General features: G+C 34.7%; 1 protein-coding gene across 4 annotated transcripts in view; it reads left to right on the top strand.

Moving 5' to 3' along the window:
- The window catches only part of AKT3 (AKT serine/threonine kinase 3), a 391,132-nt gene that overhangs the window by 262,044 nt on the left and 111,014 nt on the right, over positions 1 to 18,074 (top strand). For all 4 annotated transcript variants that reach the window (XM_007462635.1, XM_007462636.1, XM_007462634.1 and 1 more), the window contains 2 exons: positions 7,936 to 8,058; positions 17,078 to 17,206. In XM_007462635.1, the coding sequence (XP_007462697.1) occupies positions 7,936 to 8,058; positions 17,078 to 17,206 (252 nt within the window). The remainder of the gene's footprint in view (positions 1 to 7,935; positions 8,059 to 17,077; positions 17,207 to 18,074) is intronic.

The raw sequence follows: 18,074 nt of genomic DNA, 5'->3' as shown, positions 1-18,074 counted from the left end.
AAGCTATAGAGCACTTGTGCAGTCTTCCTCTTTCTCCTGTGCCTCTGCCAAGAAAAAAAAATTTGTCAGAAGCCTGAATCAGTAAAAACATCAACAGTATGTTTACTTAAAACCTTTATAAAATTTCTCCCATTATGAAAGTAACAACAGTACATGCACATTGCAGAAAACATCAAAAAGTTATTTCAGTTCAATTGATAAAATACTTATTTATTGACTGCGTGCTACAAGCTAGTCACTGTGCTATGTACTTAGTACGTGGCATGAGGAAGACAGATGGTCTCACATTTAGGAAAGTATAATGCTCTGGGAAATGGATATTAAACAAATTATTACAGGTAATTTTCAAGGTATAAAACAGAAAAAAATACTCTGAATCCTACCATCTAGCAATGATCACTATTACCATATTAGTGTATTTTCCTGTTTTTATACTGTACCCATAATTTCCATTTTATTTAATGTTGTAAAATACATACTAGTTGCCTAGTAATTAATTATGCAGATGTAATTTATTAAATCCTTACTATATTTTTGAACGTTTAGATTGTTTCCATTACTTAACCAACTTTACTTAAGTATAAGCTACATAACAATAAAATGTACTCACTTTAAGTATACATAACTTATATGACTTTTGACAAACATCTATGCATGTAGTCCCCATTACAAAAAGATGCAGAACATTTCCACTGCCACAAAAAGTTCTGCTGTTCCTCTTTGCAGTCAGTCTTCCCTCTCTCATTCTGTCATCTCCTGCTCCTATACCTGGCCCTAGGCAACTACTGATCTGCTTTCTGACACTAAAGATTTGATTTACCTTTTCTAAAATTTCACAGAAATGGAATCATACAATATGTACTCTTTTATGTCTGTTTCTATTTCTTTTGCTCAGCCTAACGTTTTTGAGATTATCCATGTCTCAGTAGTTTGTTCCTTCATTGCTGAGTCATGAGCATGCTATATCAGTGTTTTTTTAATCTGTCCTGCTTTTGGTGTACATTTGGATTGTTTCTAGTCATCGCCTACTATGAATAAAGCTGATATGCACATACATGTACAAGTTTTCTTTTTTCTTGGCTAAATACTGGGGAGTATAATTGTTGAGTTTATAATAAGCATATGTTTACATTTTGAAAAATTCCAAGACTGTTTTCCAAAGTAGTTGTGTCATTTTGCATTCCTAGTATCAATGCCACAAAATTCTAGTTGTTCCATATCCACACCAACTCTTCGTGTGGTCAGTCTTTTTAATTTTAGTCATTCTAATGTGTATATAGAAATATATTATTGCGGTTGGTTTTGAGTTGCATTTTTCTGATGACTAAGGATATTAAATATATTTTCACATATTGGCCATTTGCATACATTTTTTTACCTGAATGTTCGAATATTTTGTCTATTTATTAATTGGGTTATCTTATTATTAAATTCTAAAAGTTCTTTATATATTCTGGTTACAAATAGTTTGCCAAATGAGTGTATTATAAATTGTTCCTCTCAGACTGTACCTTGCCTTTTCATTGTCTCAGTGATGTTTTCTGAGCAACAGAAGTTTTAAATTTTGAAATCCAATTTATCAGTTTGTCTTCTTTGTTTTTTTAAATACTATCTAAGAAATCTTTGTCTATCATGGATGACAAATATTTTCTCCTATATTTCCTTTTGTAACTTTTATAATTGTGCTATTACATTTAGGCTTATGATATTTTTTATTTTTATGTATGCTGTAAGCTAAGGATTGAAGTTCATTTTTTATCCCATGTGGATATTTGGTTATTCCAGAATTTATCGTTGAAAAGTCTATCCTTTGCCCCATTGAATGACCTTGACACCTTTGGCAAAAATCATTTTGACATATGTGTGTGTCCTTTGCTCTAACACTAATACTGCTGCACTATAGAGGCAGTATCCTCAAGGACTCTAGTGGGTGCCACATTTCTTAAGAAGTTTTTCCATTTTGCCTGGTGAGAACAAAAAGTATTTTTAGCTCTAGGAGCCTGTGATTTTTTTCACCTGATTCTTTCCAATGGCTCTTTTCCCTGGCCTCAGAATTTTCCTCATATACATGTGCTGATTAGTAAGACTCAGAGGCAGTTCATTGCAGGTCCCTGGAGCTCTCCTCTTTGTGGTTCTCTGCCTCATGAATTACAGCTAATTTGGTCTCCCCAGTCTCTGAACTCTCTATCCTTACTTCAAGGATTCCACAGGTTCTGTTTCGGTTTTCTTTCCCTGTGTTACATTCTGGATGGTCTCTCCAGGCAGCAAGCTGGAACAATCATAATTACCACCTTGTTTCCCTTTTCTTTGGAGTCACTGTACCTTGAAGCCTAATGCTTAATGTATGAAAATCCTTGTTTTATTTATATCATGGTCAAAACAGAAGTCTCTAACCTTTATATTTTATGGATATTTCCACTGGATGCAAAATTTTAGGATGTGTTTTTTTTCTTTCAGCAATTTGGACATATTGTTCCATTATCCTTTCACTTATATAGTTTCTGAGAAGAAGTCTGGGGAAATTCTCTTATTTGGTCTTCTGTATGTCTTGTGTTTTTTTCCCTTCAGAATTTTTAAAAGATTTTCTGTCACTGGTTTTTCAGCAATTTTAGTGTGATCTGACTGGTTATATTCCGAGTATTCATGCCTGTTTGTTAGTTTTCATCTCACTGAGTTTCGTTGAAATACCTAGTCTGTGCATTTATCTTTTTTATCCTAGTTTGGAAAAATTCAGTCATTATTTTGCAGATGTCTCCCTCTCTCTTTCAGGATCTGCTGTTATCCATATGTTAGACTCCTTGACACTGTTCAAGAGGTTGCTGAGATTTTTTTTTTTTTCAGGTGCAATTTATATAGTTTTTTCTGCTATGATTTCTTGTTCATTTGTCTTTTCTCTTGCAGTGTCTAATCTGTTGTTAATCCCATCTAGTGAAATTTTTATTCAGATATTATATGTTTCACCTTTAAATGTCCTATTTAGTTCTATTTCCCATTATCTCTTCTTTATGTTCCTATACTGCTTTAAAGTTACTGTCTATTAATTCCATCATCTCTGTTATTTTTGAGGTCTGTGTCTAATGACTGACTTTTTTGTTGGTGATGGGTCATATTTTCCTGCATCTTCTCATGTCTAGTAATTGTTGATTGTATACTAGATACTTCGATTTTACTTGAGTGTTTAGATTTTGTTATCTTCCTTCAAAGAGTGTTACATCTTGTTCTGGAGAGCAGTTATTTGCAAATATGATATTTTACACTCTTATTTGTTAGCTTTGTTAGTGTATGGTTTAGCTTTTACTCCGACTTCTTTGAAATATCTACTGAATGCCTGTGTGTTCAATAATGACACTCTTCTGACTTTTCTCCAAAGTTAAGCAAATATTGTAGCACCATTTATTAAATGGTCATTTTTTCCCCATATACTTCATATCCTTATGTGTAATCATCAACTTTACCATATTCTAAATTTTTATAAAGTAACCTGTTTCTGGCCACCTGATTTCATTGATATTTCTTTTAATTTGTATGCCTATTCCATATGAATTGTAGCTTTATAGTATCTCTCAATTTCTTCAAACAGAAGTTTTCTTGAGAGCATTGATATATTGAGCAAAAATCTTCTGTTTCAATAATATCTTGGCTCATCTCATTCATTTTTTCTAAAAGAGTCACATACCATTTCTACCTTTATATTCTCTTCTTAGCCCACCTAAGTATGACATCTCTTCCCCGAAAGGTAACATATGACCTAATTCCTATGCCTGGTAAATGTTAATTTCCTTCCTGAAACTTTCTTTTCCTTTATTCTTCAGGTATTCTTTCTGTTTGTATTTCTTTTAGGACTCTATCTTAATATCCTGTTCTGCTTCTTTTTCCTGTCCTTATGTGCAGTCATACCCTAAAATTCTGACCTTAACTCTGTTTGCAGTTTCTACTAAATTTCTGGGCTATACCTTGCTTCCTTGGTGTCAACAGTATCCTTTATATAAATGACTCACACATTTACCTTTATACCCTTTGGTCCCATAGTTCTGAAGCTGTGCTATCAAGTTCTTACTTAAATGTCAATAGGTCAAAATAAAATCCATTGCTCCTCTGTCCCCGTCCCCGTTCTTTTCCTTTACACTGCTAGCAGCAACACCTACTCAGCCATCCTTAGGGAAACTTCAACACTGTTGCTCTCTGCCTTTGCCCAAATGGTGCAAGCTAGTTCCCTCTGGAATATTGACTCTTGAAAGGTCTGTTACTAGCACTAATGTTCCTCAGAAGCTCTTATCCAGCTCAAAGGTTACTTCTTATATTACCAAACATACTTATTCACTTCTTTAAGTGTACTTTCTGTTTTATAACTACATATTTTAGTGGAATTATTTATATATCTGGTTGTTCTAACCAAATAGTGATATTCTTTCAGATTGGTACCATTTCCTCTCATTTTGTCTGCAGCTTTTTCACAGTGGTTGTACTGAATTGGTGTTCTGTAAGTTTTGTTGCACTTTATGAATCGTTTCTCTGACTACTGTCCTCTCAGATTTTTTAAATTGATTCTCTAGTTGCTGCTAGAGTTGTGTACTTAAAATTATGCTAATTTTTTTCGGACTTTCCTGGTGGCACAGTGGTTAAGAATCCTCCTGCCAGTGCAGGGGACCTGTGTTTAAGCCCTGGTCCAGGAAGATCCCACATGCCGCAGAGCAGCTAAGCCCGTGTGCCACAACTACTAAGCCTGCACTCTAGAGCCTGTAAGCCACAACTACTGAGCCCACGTGCCACAACTACTGAAGCCTGTGCTCCTAGAGCCCATGCTCCACAACAAGGGAAGCCTGCACACCACAAGAAAGAGTATCCCTCACTCGCCACAACTAGAGAAAGCCAATGCGCAGCAACAAAGACCCAACACAGCCAAAAATAAATAAATAAAATTATGCTAAAATTTTTAACCCAAATGTCTTTGACACTCCTTATCTACAAAATTAATCTCTAAACCATATCATGGCAGTCAAGGTCCTAAACAATCTGGCCTCATCTTTGTGGGGTTTTTTTTGTTGTTTTTCTTTTTTTTTTGCTTAAGTTCTGTCATTATCATGAATGTGTATTATTGTTCTTCAGCTACATTCCCTCCCTCTGTGTTGTTTCCTTGCCATTACTATTTTTTTTCTTTAGAATTAATTTCTTCTACATACATCTATTAATTACCTCCTATGTTGATGGACTATACTAGGCTGTGGTCAAAATATTAAGAAGGATAGAACTTGTGGTCAAAATTTTAAGGTGGATATTAAGAGGGATTAATTTGTTCCACATACATTTATTAATTACCTACTATGTTGATGTACTATTACTAGTCTGTGGTCAAAATATTAAGATGGATAAAACTTGCACTGTTTTGTATGCTTCCCTTATATTGTCCATTTGTGAAAAATCCATCCTTCAAAACGTGAGATACTACCTTATCTGTGAAGTCTCCTCAGATCATTCCAATAAAGATTAATCATCCTTTGCCTCCAAAGCATTTTTAATATTGGAATTACAGAATTTCTCATAGCTCTCTTGTTTTTTATCTGTGCATATATCTCCTTCATCGGGTTGAATTTCTTAAGGTCAGGGATTATGTCTTAATCACGATTATATGCCCTCTTTTTCTCTTCCCAGTGTCCAATAACAGTGACTTTAACATAAGTTATTGATGGTCACTAAATGGAAAGTTGGTTCAAAGCCAAGGTAGAAACTTAGAAGGAATATTCAGAGAAAATCAGGAGAGTTAAAGTACCAAAGCCAAGGAATGTTTATAAGAAGGAGAGGGTAATAAGTGATGTTCTAAGCTCCAGAACGAGAAGTTCTTGGTTATGTTAACAGGAATAAGTTCCATAAAGTAGCAAGGGTAGACATCAGAGGAGAGCAGATTGAGAAATAAATAGAGTTCTTCTCCTTAAGTAGCTTTTTTTTTTCAGCTGATATTTTTACAGAAATTGGCTGGAAGACAAATTGAAGATTTATGGTCTAAATAAAGATCTAGAAGCCTGCATGTATTATGTTGATTTAGGGAAGATCTATATCTTTTGTATTGTAGATGAGTGGGTACTAGGCTTGACATTTGAAGAAAATTTAGAAATCTAACCACTACTTTCATCCCATTAGAAGACTACCATAAATCTGGGTCACAGGGGTTCCTTTGTCAAAATTAGTTATATTTTGTATTAAAGGATGACAGAAATTACTTTGACCTAGAAATATTTCAGAATGGTTTTACTGATGACCCATGCTTCTTTCTACTTCCTGTCTTTGTTTGAATGGTAGAGCATTAATAATATGTATGTGTCTGTATAAAATGAATGAATTTTGAAGCATATCCCTGAGTAATTTTATACATTGGTTTGATTTTTGGCATAGTATATTTGGTCATTTATAAGACACATTGAACATTTCTTCAGTCAGAATGCCTTTTATATTTGATGGTGTGTCATAGTTTTAATTGACCTCATTTTTTTTTCTTGGTATTAACATAAAAAGTTGGTGGAGTTGCAATCAACAGCATCTTAGATTTGATAAAGTATGACAATATAGTAGAGAGAATTAAAGTTTAGAGACTATCTGCCAAACAGTTTTACTATAAGTAATGTTGAACCAGTCTTTTTTGGCAATAGTTACATGATATTACCTCTTCTTCTCTCTTTACTATGACAATGGGTTATGCATAAATTTTATCTTAAAATAATGATAAACTCTTAAGTGGAGTTGGCGGTGGGAAAAGGGAAGATGGACTCTATAGAGAACCTCTTTTATGTTACCTAAATTATGATTTGGTGTGTGAGAAACAAATCTCAGTTAACCATAATTCTTATAAATTTGTAGAAGCAGTTTGTAGGAGTAATCCATGTGAAAATATAGTTAATTTCTGATCTTGCAGTCAAGAATACATTGACTGATTGGTTCATTTCTTTAATCAAAGACATGTATTGAGTACCTACTGTGATACTCGGCAGTGTACTCAGCACTGCGAACCATCTTTTGTTGTTCTTGGTGGATTTCTTAATACAGTGAAACAGTACACAGAAAGGTCAGTAGTCAATTCATAGTGCCTGAAACCGGCTCCTTCCTCATATACATTATTGAACTGAGAGCTGAAACAGGCAATTTCTTAAATAAAGAGGCTGTCTAAATGGAGAGCTGGATGCTTGACCACAGTGAGAACCCAATAAATACTTGTTGACTGTTGTTAACAGGAAATGGATGGCCTTATACTTTTAAGTGATTACATGAGAAAAGATTGGTATCATAGTTAATTATTATTGAAATAGGAAGAGTATGCATTGAGAACTATTAGGGGAATAATGGGAGCTTCTCAGTCCATTTTGGGCATTACTAACATAAATTGAAAATGTAAAGCCTCACAGTTTCTCATTGCAGAAAACATGGATTTAAACATTGAAAACATTTCTAGAGGTATCATGATGAATCAAGAGTTGTAGAATTTAACAAGTTCACATAAATAAGGTTCCACAAATCAGCAGTCCTTTCTTTGAAATCAAGTGTAACTCAGATAATTAAGTCGAAATATTCCATCTATGCTTATGTGCATTTATTTTAATAAAGTCTCAATACCTAATCCTCGAAAGAGTGAAGCAACAGTATACTGAGGGGGAGATGTAATCTGATGATGCATACTTTTTCCTCTGGTAACTGAAGGTTAAATGGGTAGCAAGCAGAATGCCTTAAACAAGATTGGTATATTGATTAAAGTGCTGATTTAACAGCTCGCAGTCTCCCCTTGGAAACCTGGAAAAGATAAGCCAGCTGCTGTCTAAGACTGCTCAGTGTCCGCTGAGAGTACACTATCTATCATCACAATATGGTGATGAGAGGTGTTTTATGTTTGTGTTAATTTCCCCCACTAAATCAGTAATTATTACAATCCTGTCCCTGCTGTTTACCCTGCAGCTGTTTTTCCATTTGTCGAGAGAGAGGGTGTTCTCTGAGGACCGCACACGTTTCTATGGTGCAGAAATTGTCTCTGCCTTGGACTATCTACACTCCGGAAAGATTGTGTACCGTGATCTCAAGGTAAAAAAGAAAAGTAATCAGAATTTGTTTTTGCAGAGGCTGTAGGGACAAACACAAAGTAATTACAAAGTTACACAGTTTGGAGAAAAGCAGATTTAGTTGGGAAATAAAACCACTCTGTTTAAGAATTTGGTTCACTGTATTTGACAGGAAATTTCATTCACTGATAAATGTGTAGTAGTTTTATGTCTGAGTTTTTGACATGCAAAATAAAGTTCTTCTTGACTGCTCTGATCAAATATGATCTACCAATAATAGTTTCGTTTTTCTGAAAGTGTAATGAGTAATGTTAAACATCTGATTATGTCAAGTAACTTTGCAAGTGACATTTTAAATAAATTTCATTATTTCCTGTGATGTATTATGAAGAAATTTTTATAATAAATAAGATTATTTGGGGGAAGGAAAATATTTGATTTGGTATTAAATTTTTAGTGGGTTTAAATACCTGAAGCATTTAATATAACCTTTTATCAATTTGTTTAATTTCCATTTTGAAAAGCACTGTATTTGTTTTATCAGTAATAGTGACTTTATTTCTCTAAGTTTCATTCTGTTAAGACCCTCAGAATAGCTCAGGGATTGGCAAACTTTCTGTGAAGGCCAGATAGTAAATATTTTAGGCTTTGCTGCTCTTACAGTGTCTTTTGCAACTCCTCAGTGCTGCTGTTGTAGGGTGAAAGCAGCCACAGACAATATGTAAATGAGCGTGTCTGGCTATGTTCCAGTAAAACTTTAATTACAAAAACAGGCAGTAGGCAAGATTTCATCTACAGGCCATATTTTGCTGACCCCCGGAGTAACTCATAAAAGATAGCAGTAATTCTCGTGACACTGTTTTGAATTAGACTGGTCATATTAAGGAAATTTGTACCATGACACACTCTGAACAAGTTCTAAATGTGACAATCTTACTTTCTTAAAAAGTAAATCATATGATAATCTTGACCTATTAAAATCTGACACAGAATTGCTTTATTTATCAAGTACTAGTTCATTTAAAATATGATTTGTAGAGATAGAAGTTATACTAGTCTTTTATGAAATTCTGTTTCTATGAAATAAGGTATATATTTACATATTATAGCACATAAGAGAAATCACAATTATCCCCTCACTCCCATTCACTCCTTTTTAAACACCTGTAATTCTTAAGTTATCTAATTATTTAAGCAGTTGTCTAAGTTATTTTAAGATGTTGCTATCATATACATTTGTATTATGAATGATCCCTAAGAAGTAACTATCTCAAAAAATATTATTTTACATGATGACAGTGAAATATAGTATGTATTTTTTTAACATCTTTATTGGAGTATAATTGCTCTACAATGGTCTGTTAGTTTCTGCTTTATAACAAAGTGAATCAGCCATACATATACATATATCCCCGTATCTCCTCCCTCTTGCGTCTCCCTCCCACCCTCCCTATCCTATCCTCTAGGTGGTCACAAAGCACCAAGCTGATCTCCCTGTGCTATGTGACTGCTTCCCACTAGCTATCGTTTTACATTTGGTAGTGTATATATGTCCATGCCACTCTCTCATTTCATCCCAGCTTACCCTTCCCCCTCCCTATGTCTTCAATTTCCAAGTCCATTCTCTATGTCTGCATCTTTATTCCTATCCTGCCCCTAGGTTCTTCAGAACCTTTTTTTTTTTTAGATTCCATATATATGTGTTAGCATATGGTATTTTTTCTCTTTCTGACTTACTTCACTCTGTATGACAGACTCTAGGTCCATCCACCTCACTACAAATAACTCAGTTTCTTTTCTTTTTATGGCTGAGTAATATTCCATTGCATATATGTGCCACATCCTCTTTATTGTTTTATTTCTTAACATATTATTGATTAAAGAAGCTATAAAATTCTGTTTTTAGGAAAAATGAACTATGCAACTATATCTATATCAGGGATGATCAACTAAGTGCCAAAATAGACCAGAGATGGATATGAATCAACAATATGATTATATTTAGCCTGCAGCTTTTTATAGCCAGGAGTGGCAGAATTCAGCATCCCTATACCTGATGTCTGAATGGCCAAATAATCCTATAATGTTTAAATGTCTTGAATCCACAGTTTTAAAAAAGAATTTAGTTATATGGTATGATAAAACGTAAGTTATATAGCATTTCCAAATTTACTTAGAAGTAGTTAGCCCTTCTCTGCCTGATCTACTCCCCCCCACCATTCCCACTTTATATTTTATGAATTCTCTTTGTAGGGAGAAGGGAGAGGATTTCCTGGATTTAAGAAAATGAGAATAATTTTGAAGTACTTAGTAATGTATCCAAAATGCTTAAAGCTGGAAGATGGAATTATTAGTCTAAAGAAACAAAAGAATACTCACTTGATTGCTAGCATTGATTAAGGAATGATATAATTGGGATGGTTTGGGTCAGTATCTCCATTGATCATTTCTCATTAATGAATCAACATATTGGTACATTGAAGTTCATTTAATGAGTTTTCTTGGTCCATCCTTTCTGATGATGAAATTAGACTAAATTTATTAAGCCACAGTGCTAATACTTTGTATATGAATACCAGCCATGTAGTTACCATATAAACAGACCACTAACTTTATTAGACAATTAAGTGGCCTCTGCTCTCTAAATTTATTTACTTTTTAATATAACCTTAAGTTAAAGGTCTAAGTAAATGTATAGCATTGGACAGAATCCATGGAACATACACCGAGAAGAATAGATAATGTAAAAAGTCAGACATTCAAAATTTATACGTGTTGTTTGTATCCATATTGCACATGATAGAATGAGATCTTTAAGTAGAGTCATAGAAATTTAGAGCTGACCCATAGTTTACAGCTGATCTCATTGAAGACTAGAAGCCTAGTAAGGGATTTACTCAAAGTAATGCACTAAGTTGGTGACACAGTCAAGATTATTGGATTCCATGAATCCTAGCTCCAGGTATAATGTTCTTTTTATTACACCATTCTGCCTTTCTAGAGATGAAATGAACTTTAGGTGGGGGAATTCATTGGATTAATTCTAGGAGATCTTTGTAAATCTAAAATTTGAATAAAGCTGCCAAAGATAAGAGAAGGAATGTTTTAAATATATTTATACAAAATATATTTAAAATAGCATTATCAAAAACTAATTTAGGTACCCATTTTGATTTGTCTCAGATTTGTCTCTGTCTTCTCCTTACTAATGACCTTGTGTTTATTCAAATACAAATCCATTTGAGATACTTATGGTAGCTGCACCTCTCAAGTAAATCAGTACCTGTTTGCCACTGCCCCATTCATCATTAGAGGTAAAGCCTTATTTCATGTGCAAGTTAATTTAAGACATTTTATCAGTTCATAGTTCCTAATAAGTTGGTGTTCACAGCAGCAGATAAATTATTGCAACTTTTGTTGTAGTTTAAAAAGTAAGTTTGCATAATTTATCAATACATGTCATGATATTAAATTTTCCTTCAGTAAGGACCCAAATTCTTTGTGATTACTTAGGAAAAACTGATATTGCTTTATGATAGCATAAAAATTTGAAGAAATCTCTCCTAAGACTGTGTCAGTAGTACAAGTTTTTTTGAAAACTTCTTTTCTGCTTAGCTCTTGTTTTTGTAAGTATTCAATATAACCTTTCTTTTCAATGACCATGGCCATCCAAGGATAGAATAGGCTGAACTAGGGACATTTGCAAAGGTACTGATACTGGAATTTCATTAAGAATTAATTTCTGGGACTTCCCTGGTGGCGTAGTGGTTAAGAATCCGCCTGCCAGTGTAGGGGACACGGGTTCTATCCCTGGTCTGGGAGGATCTCGCATGCTGCGGAGCAACTAAGCGCATGTGCCACAACTGCAGAGCCCACGTGCCACAGCTACTGAAGCCCACGCACCTAGAGCCCATGCTCCACAACAAGAGAAGCCACTGCAATGAGAAGCCTGTGCACCGCAACGAAGAGTAGCCCCCGCTCGCCGCAACTAGAGAAATCCTGTGCACAGCAACAAAGACCCAACACAGCCAAAAATAAATAAATAAATAAATAAATATTTCTAAAAATGAATTCATTTCTCCCAAGAGTTTATGACAAGGGGAGGGGCAAGAAAAATGCATAAATTGCTACTGTATTCTACTTGTGGAAAACCTAATCTTGTTTTCTACCTAATCAGAGAATTTAATGGTTAATTTAACGACTTACATTGTTAACGTGAGAAACTGCCAGATAGATTTAGAGAATTTCTAAGACTCAGTGATGGCACAAAGGGATGGTTTCAGAGAGCCTTATATCACAGCCCTCCCAATCTTCCTCAGCTCCTAAATAGACCAGCGGTCTGAATGAAACAGTGTGCTTACTTTACATACAGAGTCTCAAGACACATCCTCTAACTCCCACTTCTAACCAGTCACTCTGGATTCCCTCTTTTATAATTTAAGCCACTGCTACTAAGAACCCCTTCCACCTCTAACATTAACTTATAATATTGGGCTATGTTACTCAAGTGTAGTAAATTCTTAAATGTAGTATTTCTTAAATCCCAACCTAGACGGGATCTCTGCTGTTGTATATTGTGAATTCTTTTCCATCTTAGGAAGGTTCAGAGTTTTCCTTTCAGCATTTCAACACACTGTCTTAATTCCATGGTCATTAAGTTCCTGCAGGTCAGCCATGTGACATTTGCAACTTGGATACCCATAAACCTAAATATGCAGTGTGCAGGGGAGGAATTTCTTATTATATTCTTGAGCCTGAGGCAGTCTTGGTACTGATGTAACTGTGCTAAAAAGGGTTTGTAAGAGTGAGTGAAGGGTCTTGTTTTTGGTATTGCTACAGTAGTTGTCAGAGCCCTTAGGAACTGCTATTATCATTCCTTTGTTTAATCACAAAGTGTCAGCCATTTAATTAAAATGATACCTAAAAGATATATATATGTGTGTGTATATTTATCATAGATAGATATTAGAATATATTTGAATTGTATATTAGAAAGCTTTTAAAAGCTTGAAAGTTAAAAACTCTTAAACTTTCTAATAGGAAGAGTTTAATTTTATTCTAGGCACCAGCAAGAGCAGAAAAAGGAGCATAGTGTTTTCTTGCTATAGTTTCTTGTTCACAAAGCACAGAGGAAAAAAGATTTCAAAAATCTACCAAATCAAGATCCTCTGTCAGATAATGCCTGTCCAATTCAACTGGGTAAAAAATGTTGCCTTTTTTAAATGGAAACTCTAGGATGTCTAATATTTTTGTCTCCTCAAAGTATGAACTATTAGATAACAAACAACCCTCTGATACAGATTGTAAGCATTACCCAGATTTGAATATATAATCTTTTCTTTCAGACTTCCTATTTAACTTCATACATTGCTTTTGCCAGTAGATGCATCCATTAAGCATAAACATAATACCCTGCTCTCAATCCCAGATGCTAAGACTGACAGTGGAGATAAAACAGATGCATATAAAGTTTTATAATAGAGAGTACCTGAACAGTCAGTTACAGTGTATGCATTTTTCCTTTTATGGTTAAGAAAAGGAAGAAGGAAAGCATTAGATTTAGGAGAGAGAACCAAAGAAAGGTGATTTGTAAATATTTTTATTCCTCCTTTACACGGTGGGAGGGTCCCTAAAAATGTTTGACGAAATCTTCTTTATGTTAATGTCAGATGCACTAAGGAAGTGATTTCCAGGTGTTTTTGATATATCTAAGCCTTTGATCTGCTTTGGAAAGATTACCAGGTGATTCTGTGCATCCTTCACATTTGTGAATCATAACACTGATCGTTCTTATATTTTATGAAAACTTTGTTATGCATTTGCATAAAATTATTATTTATTTTTTAAACCAGACTGGATATTTAATTAGCCCCAATTTATCTTTATACAAGATTAGATTGGGGGATATCATTTTTTTAAGGTGATGTATCTCTGACTGTTGTTCATACTGATGGACAAGTTGTTTTTGTCATTCATGCTCAGCAAAATGACATTTCAGGATGGTGAGAGAAGAAAAATAATTGATGGAAGAAGGTGGACACTATTATAAAATAACTGGCTCAAAAATTGTAAAATATTTGTTTTGTTGTTTATTCAAAAGAAATTGTTGCATATTAAAAAGTGTTATTTTGGGCTTCCCTGGTGGCACAGTGGTTGAGAGTCCGCCTGCCGATGCAGGGGACACGGGTTTGTGCCCTGGTGTGGGAAGATCCCACATGCTGTGGAGCGGCTGCGCCCATGAGCCATGGCCGCTGAGCCTGCAGTCCAGAGCCTGTGCTCTGCAATGGGAGAGGCCACAACAGTGAGAGGCCCACGTACTGCAAAAAAAAAAAAAAAAAAAAAAAAAAGTGTGTTTAATGAAGTCACCGAGCTGACAAAAGTGTTTTATAGGGTTCCATTTCTGAACTTTTCTCTTGTATAGAAGAGCACACACCATTTTGATAAATTATGAATCAGCCATTAAACTCTCCCTGTTTAATAAATGATCAATACATTTATTGATTAAGTTCTACATTCAGTATCTCATTTAATTCTCGAAATAATCACATTGGATTGTTACTGTTATTTACTCCGTGTTATAGATGAAGTTGAGGCACATAGATGTCAATAGGTTACACAGTAAGAGATAAAACTTGAACTTACGTTTAAGTTCTCTGACTTGACTCCATAACCTTATGCACATTGCTCTCTACTGCCTCCTATGCAATATGCTACCTTATCCCCGTTATGGTGACCTTTACCCCATCTCTCATAGTCATCCAGTAGGCTGACCTTATTTCTGACTATATCATTGTAATTAAGCTGATTTATAAAACAAGTAGAATGATCAACTGTCCTGTTTTGCCTAGAAATTCCCCAGTTGTAGAATTTTAAAGTCCTGCATCCTGGGAGCCCCCCTCAGTTCTAGGTAAACTGGGACTCTTGGTCACTTTCATCCTGTTCCTATTCTTCATTCAAACCCTGTCCCTGCATCTCATTTCATTCCTCATCCCTCAACCCTTGGTATCTTGGAAATGAGATATGAGATTAGAGAATTAGGTATGAATCGGGATTTTAAAAAATGTATATGTACTTATTGGTATTGAAAACAGTATTTATATGTTTTGATAATTCTGTATCTATCCACTTCAAAATAGGTCTCCTCAGAATGTGGAGAATTAGCACATTAGCGCATACTATCATGTTTCACTTTGCACGTAAAGCACGTAAAGCGAATTGACATAATATACACCAAACACATTTTATTCAATATTATTATGTATTATTTGACATTTTTATAAGAATTTTTGTGTATTATAAAAGATATTATAGTATTTTAAGAACTTAATTTGGTTTGCTTTTATATGTTATGATGTATTCATATGTTAGAACAATAAGCATATTTTTAAAAGTTAAGAAAAGAGCATATATATTTTCATTCACCAAAACAACAGACACTCCAGTGTATACTTCTCTTTCTTGTTATGGCAAGGTAGGAGCAGGAGGAAGAAGAGAGTGTTGTTTGAAAGAGAAGGAAAAAGGGGAGAAATTCAGAAGCAGAAAGAAGAGAAGGGTTTTCAAGGCAGAAAGAGAAGTAGACAGATTCTTGACGTCCTGGTTGTTTTCCCTATTTAGGACTTACTGCCATTTGTGCAAATTGGGTTTGATTTTGGGGTCCAGTTAGTAGAGAATCATGAGGAAGATGCAGTCTCTCTGAATTTAGATAAAATAAGAGAACTTTCATTTTTGAAAGGTTTAGCAATATATTTAGGGTTCATTCAGCTCTCTGTAGACAAGTCAAAAACAGACTCACTTCTCTGAAGTCTATGCAGTGCATGAAACATATTGAACGTTGAGTTCAGTTGGGTAGCACATTTAAGTTCTATACTTAAGGACTTACGTGTACTCTGAGCTTGCTTAACTGTATTTAGTTTCTGGTTTATAAGACATTGGATAATATGACAGAGTATACCACCATCACATTTTATATGATTGTTGTCTGTTTATGTTCTTATATGGAGTTCTATTTTGAATTTGATACTGACTTCAGAGTTTGGGTAGGCACTTTCATACATCATCATGTTAAGGAGTAGAATAATGATCTACTCCTTAAGTAAGTTAATTATCATTCATCCTGCTACTATTTTTTTTTTTTTTTGCGGTACGTGGGCCTCTCACTGTTGTGGCCTCTCCCGTTGCGGAGCACAGGCTCCGGACGCACAGGCTCAGCGGCCATGGCTCACGGGCCCAGCCGCTCCGTGGCATGTGGGATCTTCCCGGACCGGGGCACGAACCCGTGTCCCCTGCATCGGCAGGCGGACTCTCAACACCTGCGCCACCAGGGAAGCCCTTGCTACTATTTTTTTCACGTGTTTTTTGTGAATGCATTTCTGCATTACGTCTTCTGCATTATGTTTTCAAGATTGTTCTTTTTGTATTAATGGATTCAAAGAGATTCCAACTTTATAATACCTGTGCCATATGTTTTCATTAACTGTTGAATGCTTGACTTTCATATTCTTTTTATATGTAAGAGTGTTGGTAGTTCTTTATTACAAAGAACTGTAGAAGAGGATATTGCCTTACCTTACAAAACAAGATTTAGGTTTGATTTATAACCACCACCAAAGTAACATTTCTGTAAGTGAATATTTTATCGTAGCACTAGACTCCCAAATGAAATGGTTGAATACCATCTGCACATATCCAGAAGAAGATGCTTGTCTCTTTGGGATTGTTTAGATCACAATTTATTTTAAACAGAAAAAAAGAGGATTGATGTTTGCTTTGGGAAGTGAATTAGGCTTTACTTCTCAGAACTTATGCAATAACAGCTCTTACTCCTATGGGTTTAAAAATCAATTTATTATTGTGAAGTATTTGATAAAATGTTTCTTTTTACACATGAGTTAGGAAGGTACAGGTTTTGTCTTTGAAAAGTTCTATTTACTCTGTGTCCTCTTTCCAAAATATCTTACTCAATATTCAATTATTTTTTAAAACAGTATTTTCCTGTTTTTGAAGACTATAGAACAAATTATGTTATCTTTCTTACTGCACAGTTGGAGAATTTGATGCTGGATAAAGATGGCCACATAAAAATTACAGATTTTGGACTTTGCAAAGAAGGGATCACAGATGCAGCCACCATGAAGACGTTCTGTGGTACACCAGAATATCTGGCACCAGAGGTAGGCTATGTTTCCATTCATAGCAAAAAATAATATAATGTGTGATATAATGTTTTGCAAAGTAAACCATTTAAGCATTAAACAAATAGTAATGTCTACTACTTTGACCTGGATTTCAACATGAATCAAATCTGTTTTGCTCCCACTTGTTCAACATGGTATTCTAGGGCAAAAATATATATAAGTTAAACTTTATAAACTATATAAGTACAAAGATACTGGTAAGAACAATAAAGTCCATTTTTATTTCTTGGCCATCTGTGTTTTATTTCTTGATTATACCTATTTTATTTCATTTATTAAAATAGAATAATTGAATGACTACAGCAAGAATGTGAACAGTTTTATAAACCGTCTTGGATTTTCCTTAGAAACAAAGAAACTGATCATTTGTATTTGTAATAGTGCGGGTTTTCATACTTAATTATTGGGAAGTATTTCATTGGGAGAGTTAATGAAATGACAGTAGCTATATTTTGGAAATCATGCCAAACCAAAGCAAGCTTCAACTAGTGCCCTCCCCATGCTGAGGATTCCATACTAATTCATTAATTTGTTTATTCAAACAATTATGTATTATTCATCTACTATATACTGGGTATTTTTCTGGGTGGTGTGTTTATACGAACAAGACACAAAGGACCCTGCTCTCAGGGAACTCACTTCTGGTGGAGGGAGACAGAATAAAAATATATATATAACAATGTCATGCGATGAAGATGTGTCATGTCATGAAGGAAAAGAAGCTAGATAAAGGGAGGTTGTGGTGTGGTGGATGTGTTAGGTAGTGTTCTCATTACTATTACTACAAAACAGACCACTGCAAAACCTAACCATTTTATGTGATTGAAGGTTCTGAGTCCGGACA

Source organism: Lipotes vexillifer, unplaced genomic scaffold (assembly GCF_000442215.2).
Source record: "Lipotes vexillifer unplaced genomic scaffold, Lipotes_vexillifer_v1.1 scaffold104, whole genome shotgun sequence".
NCBI lineage: Eukaryota > Metazoa > Chordata > Mammalia > Artiodactyla > Lipotidae > Lipotes > Lipotes vexillifer.
The sequence above is the reverse complement of the archived record's forward strand: the minus strand, read 5'-3'. Positions and strand labels throughout refer to the sequence as shown.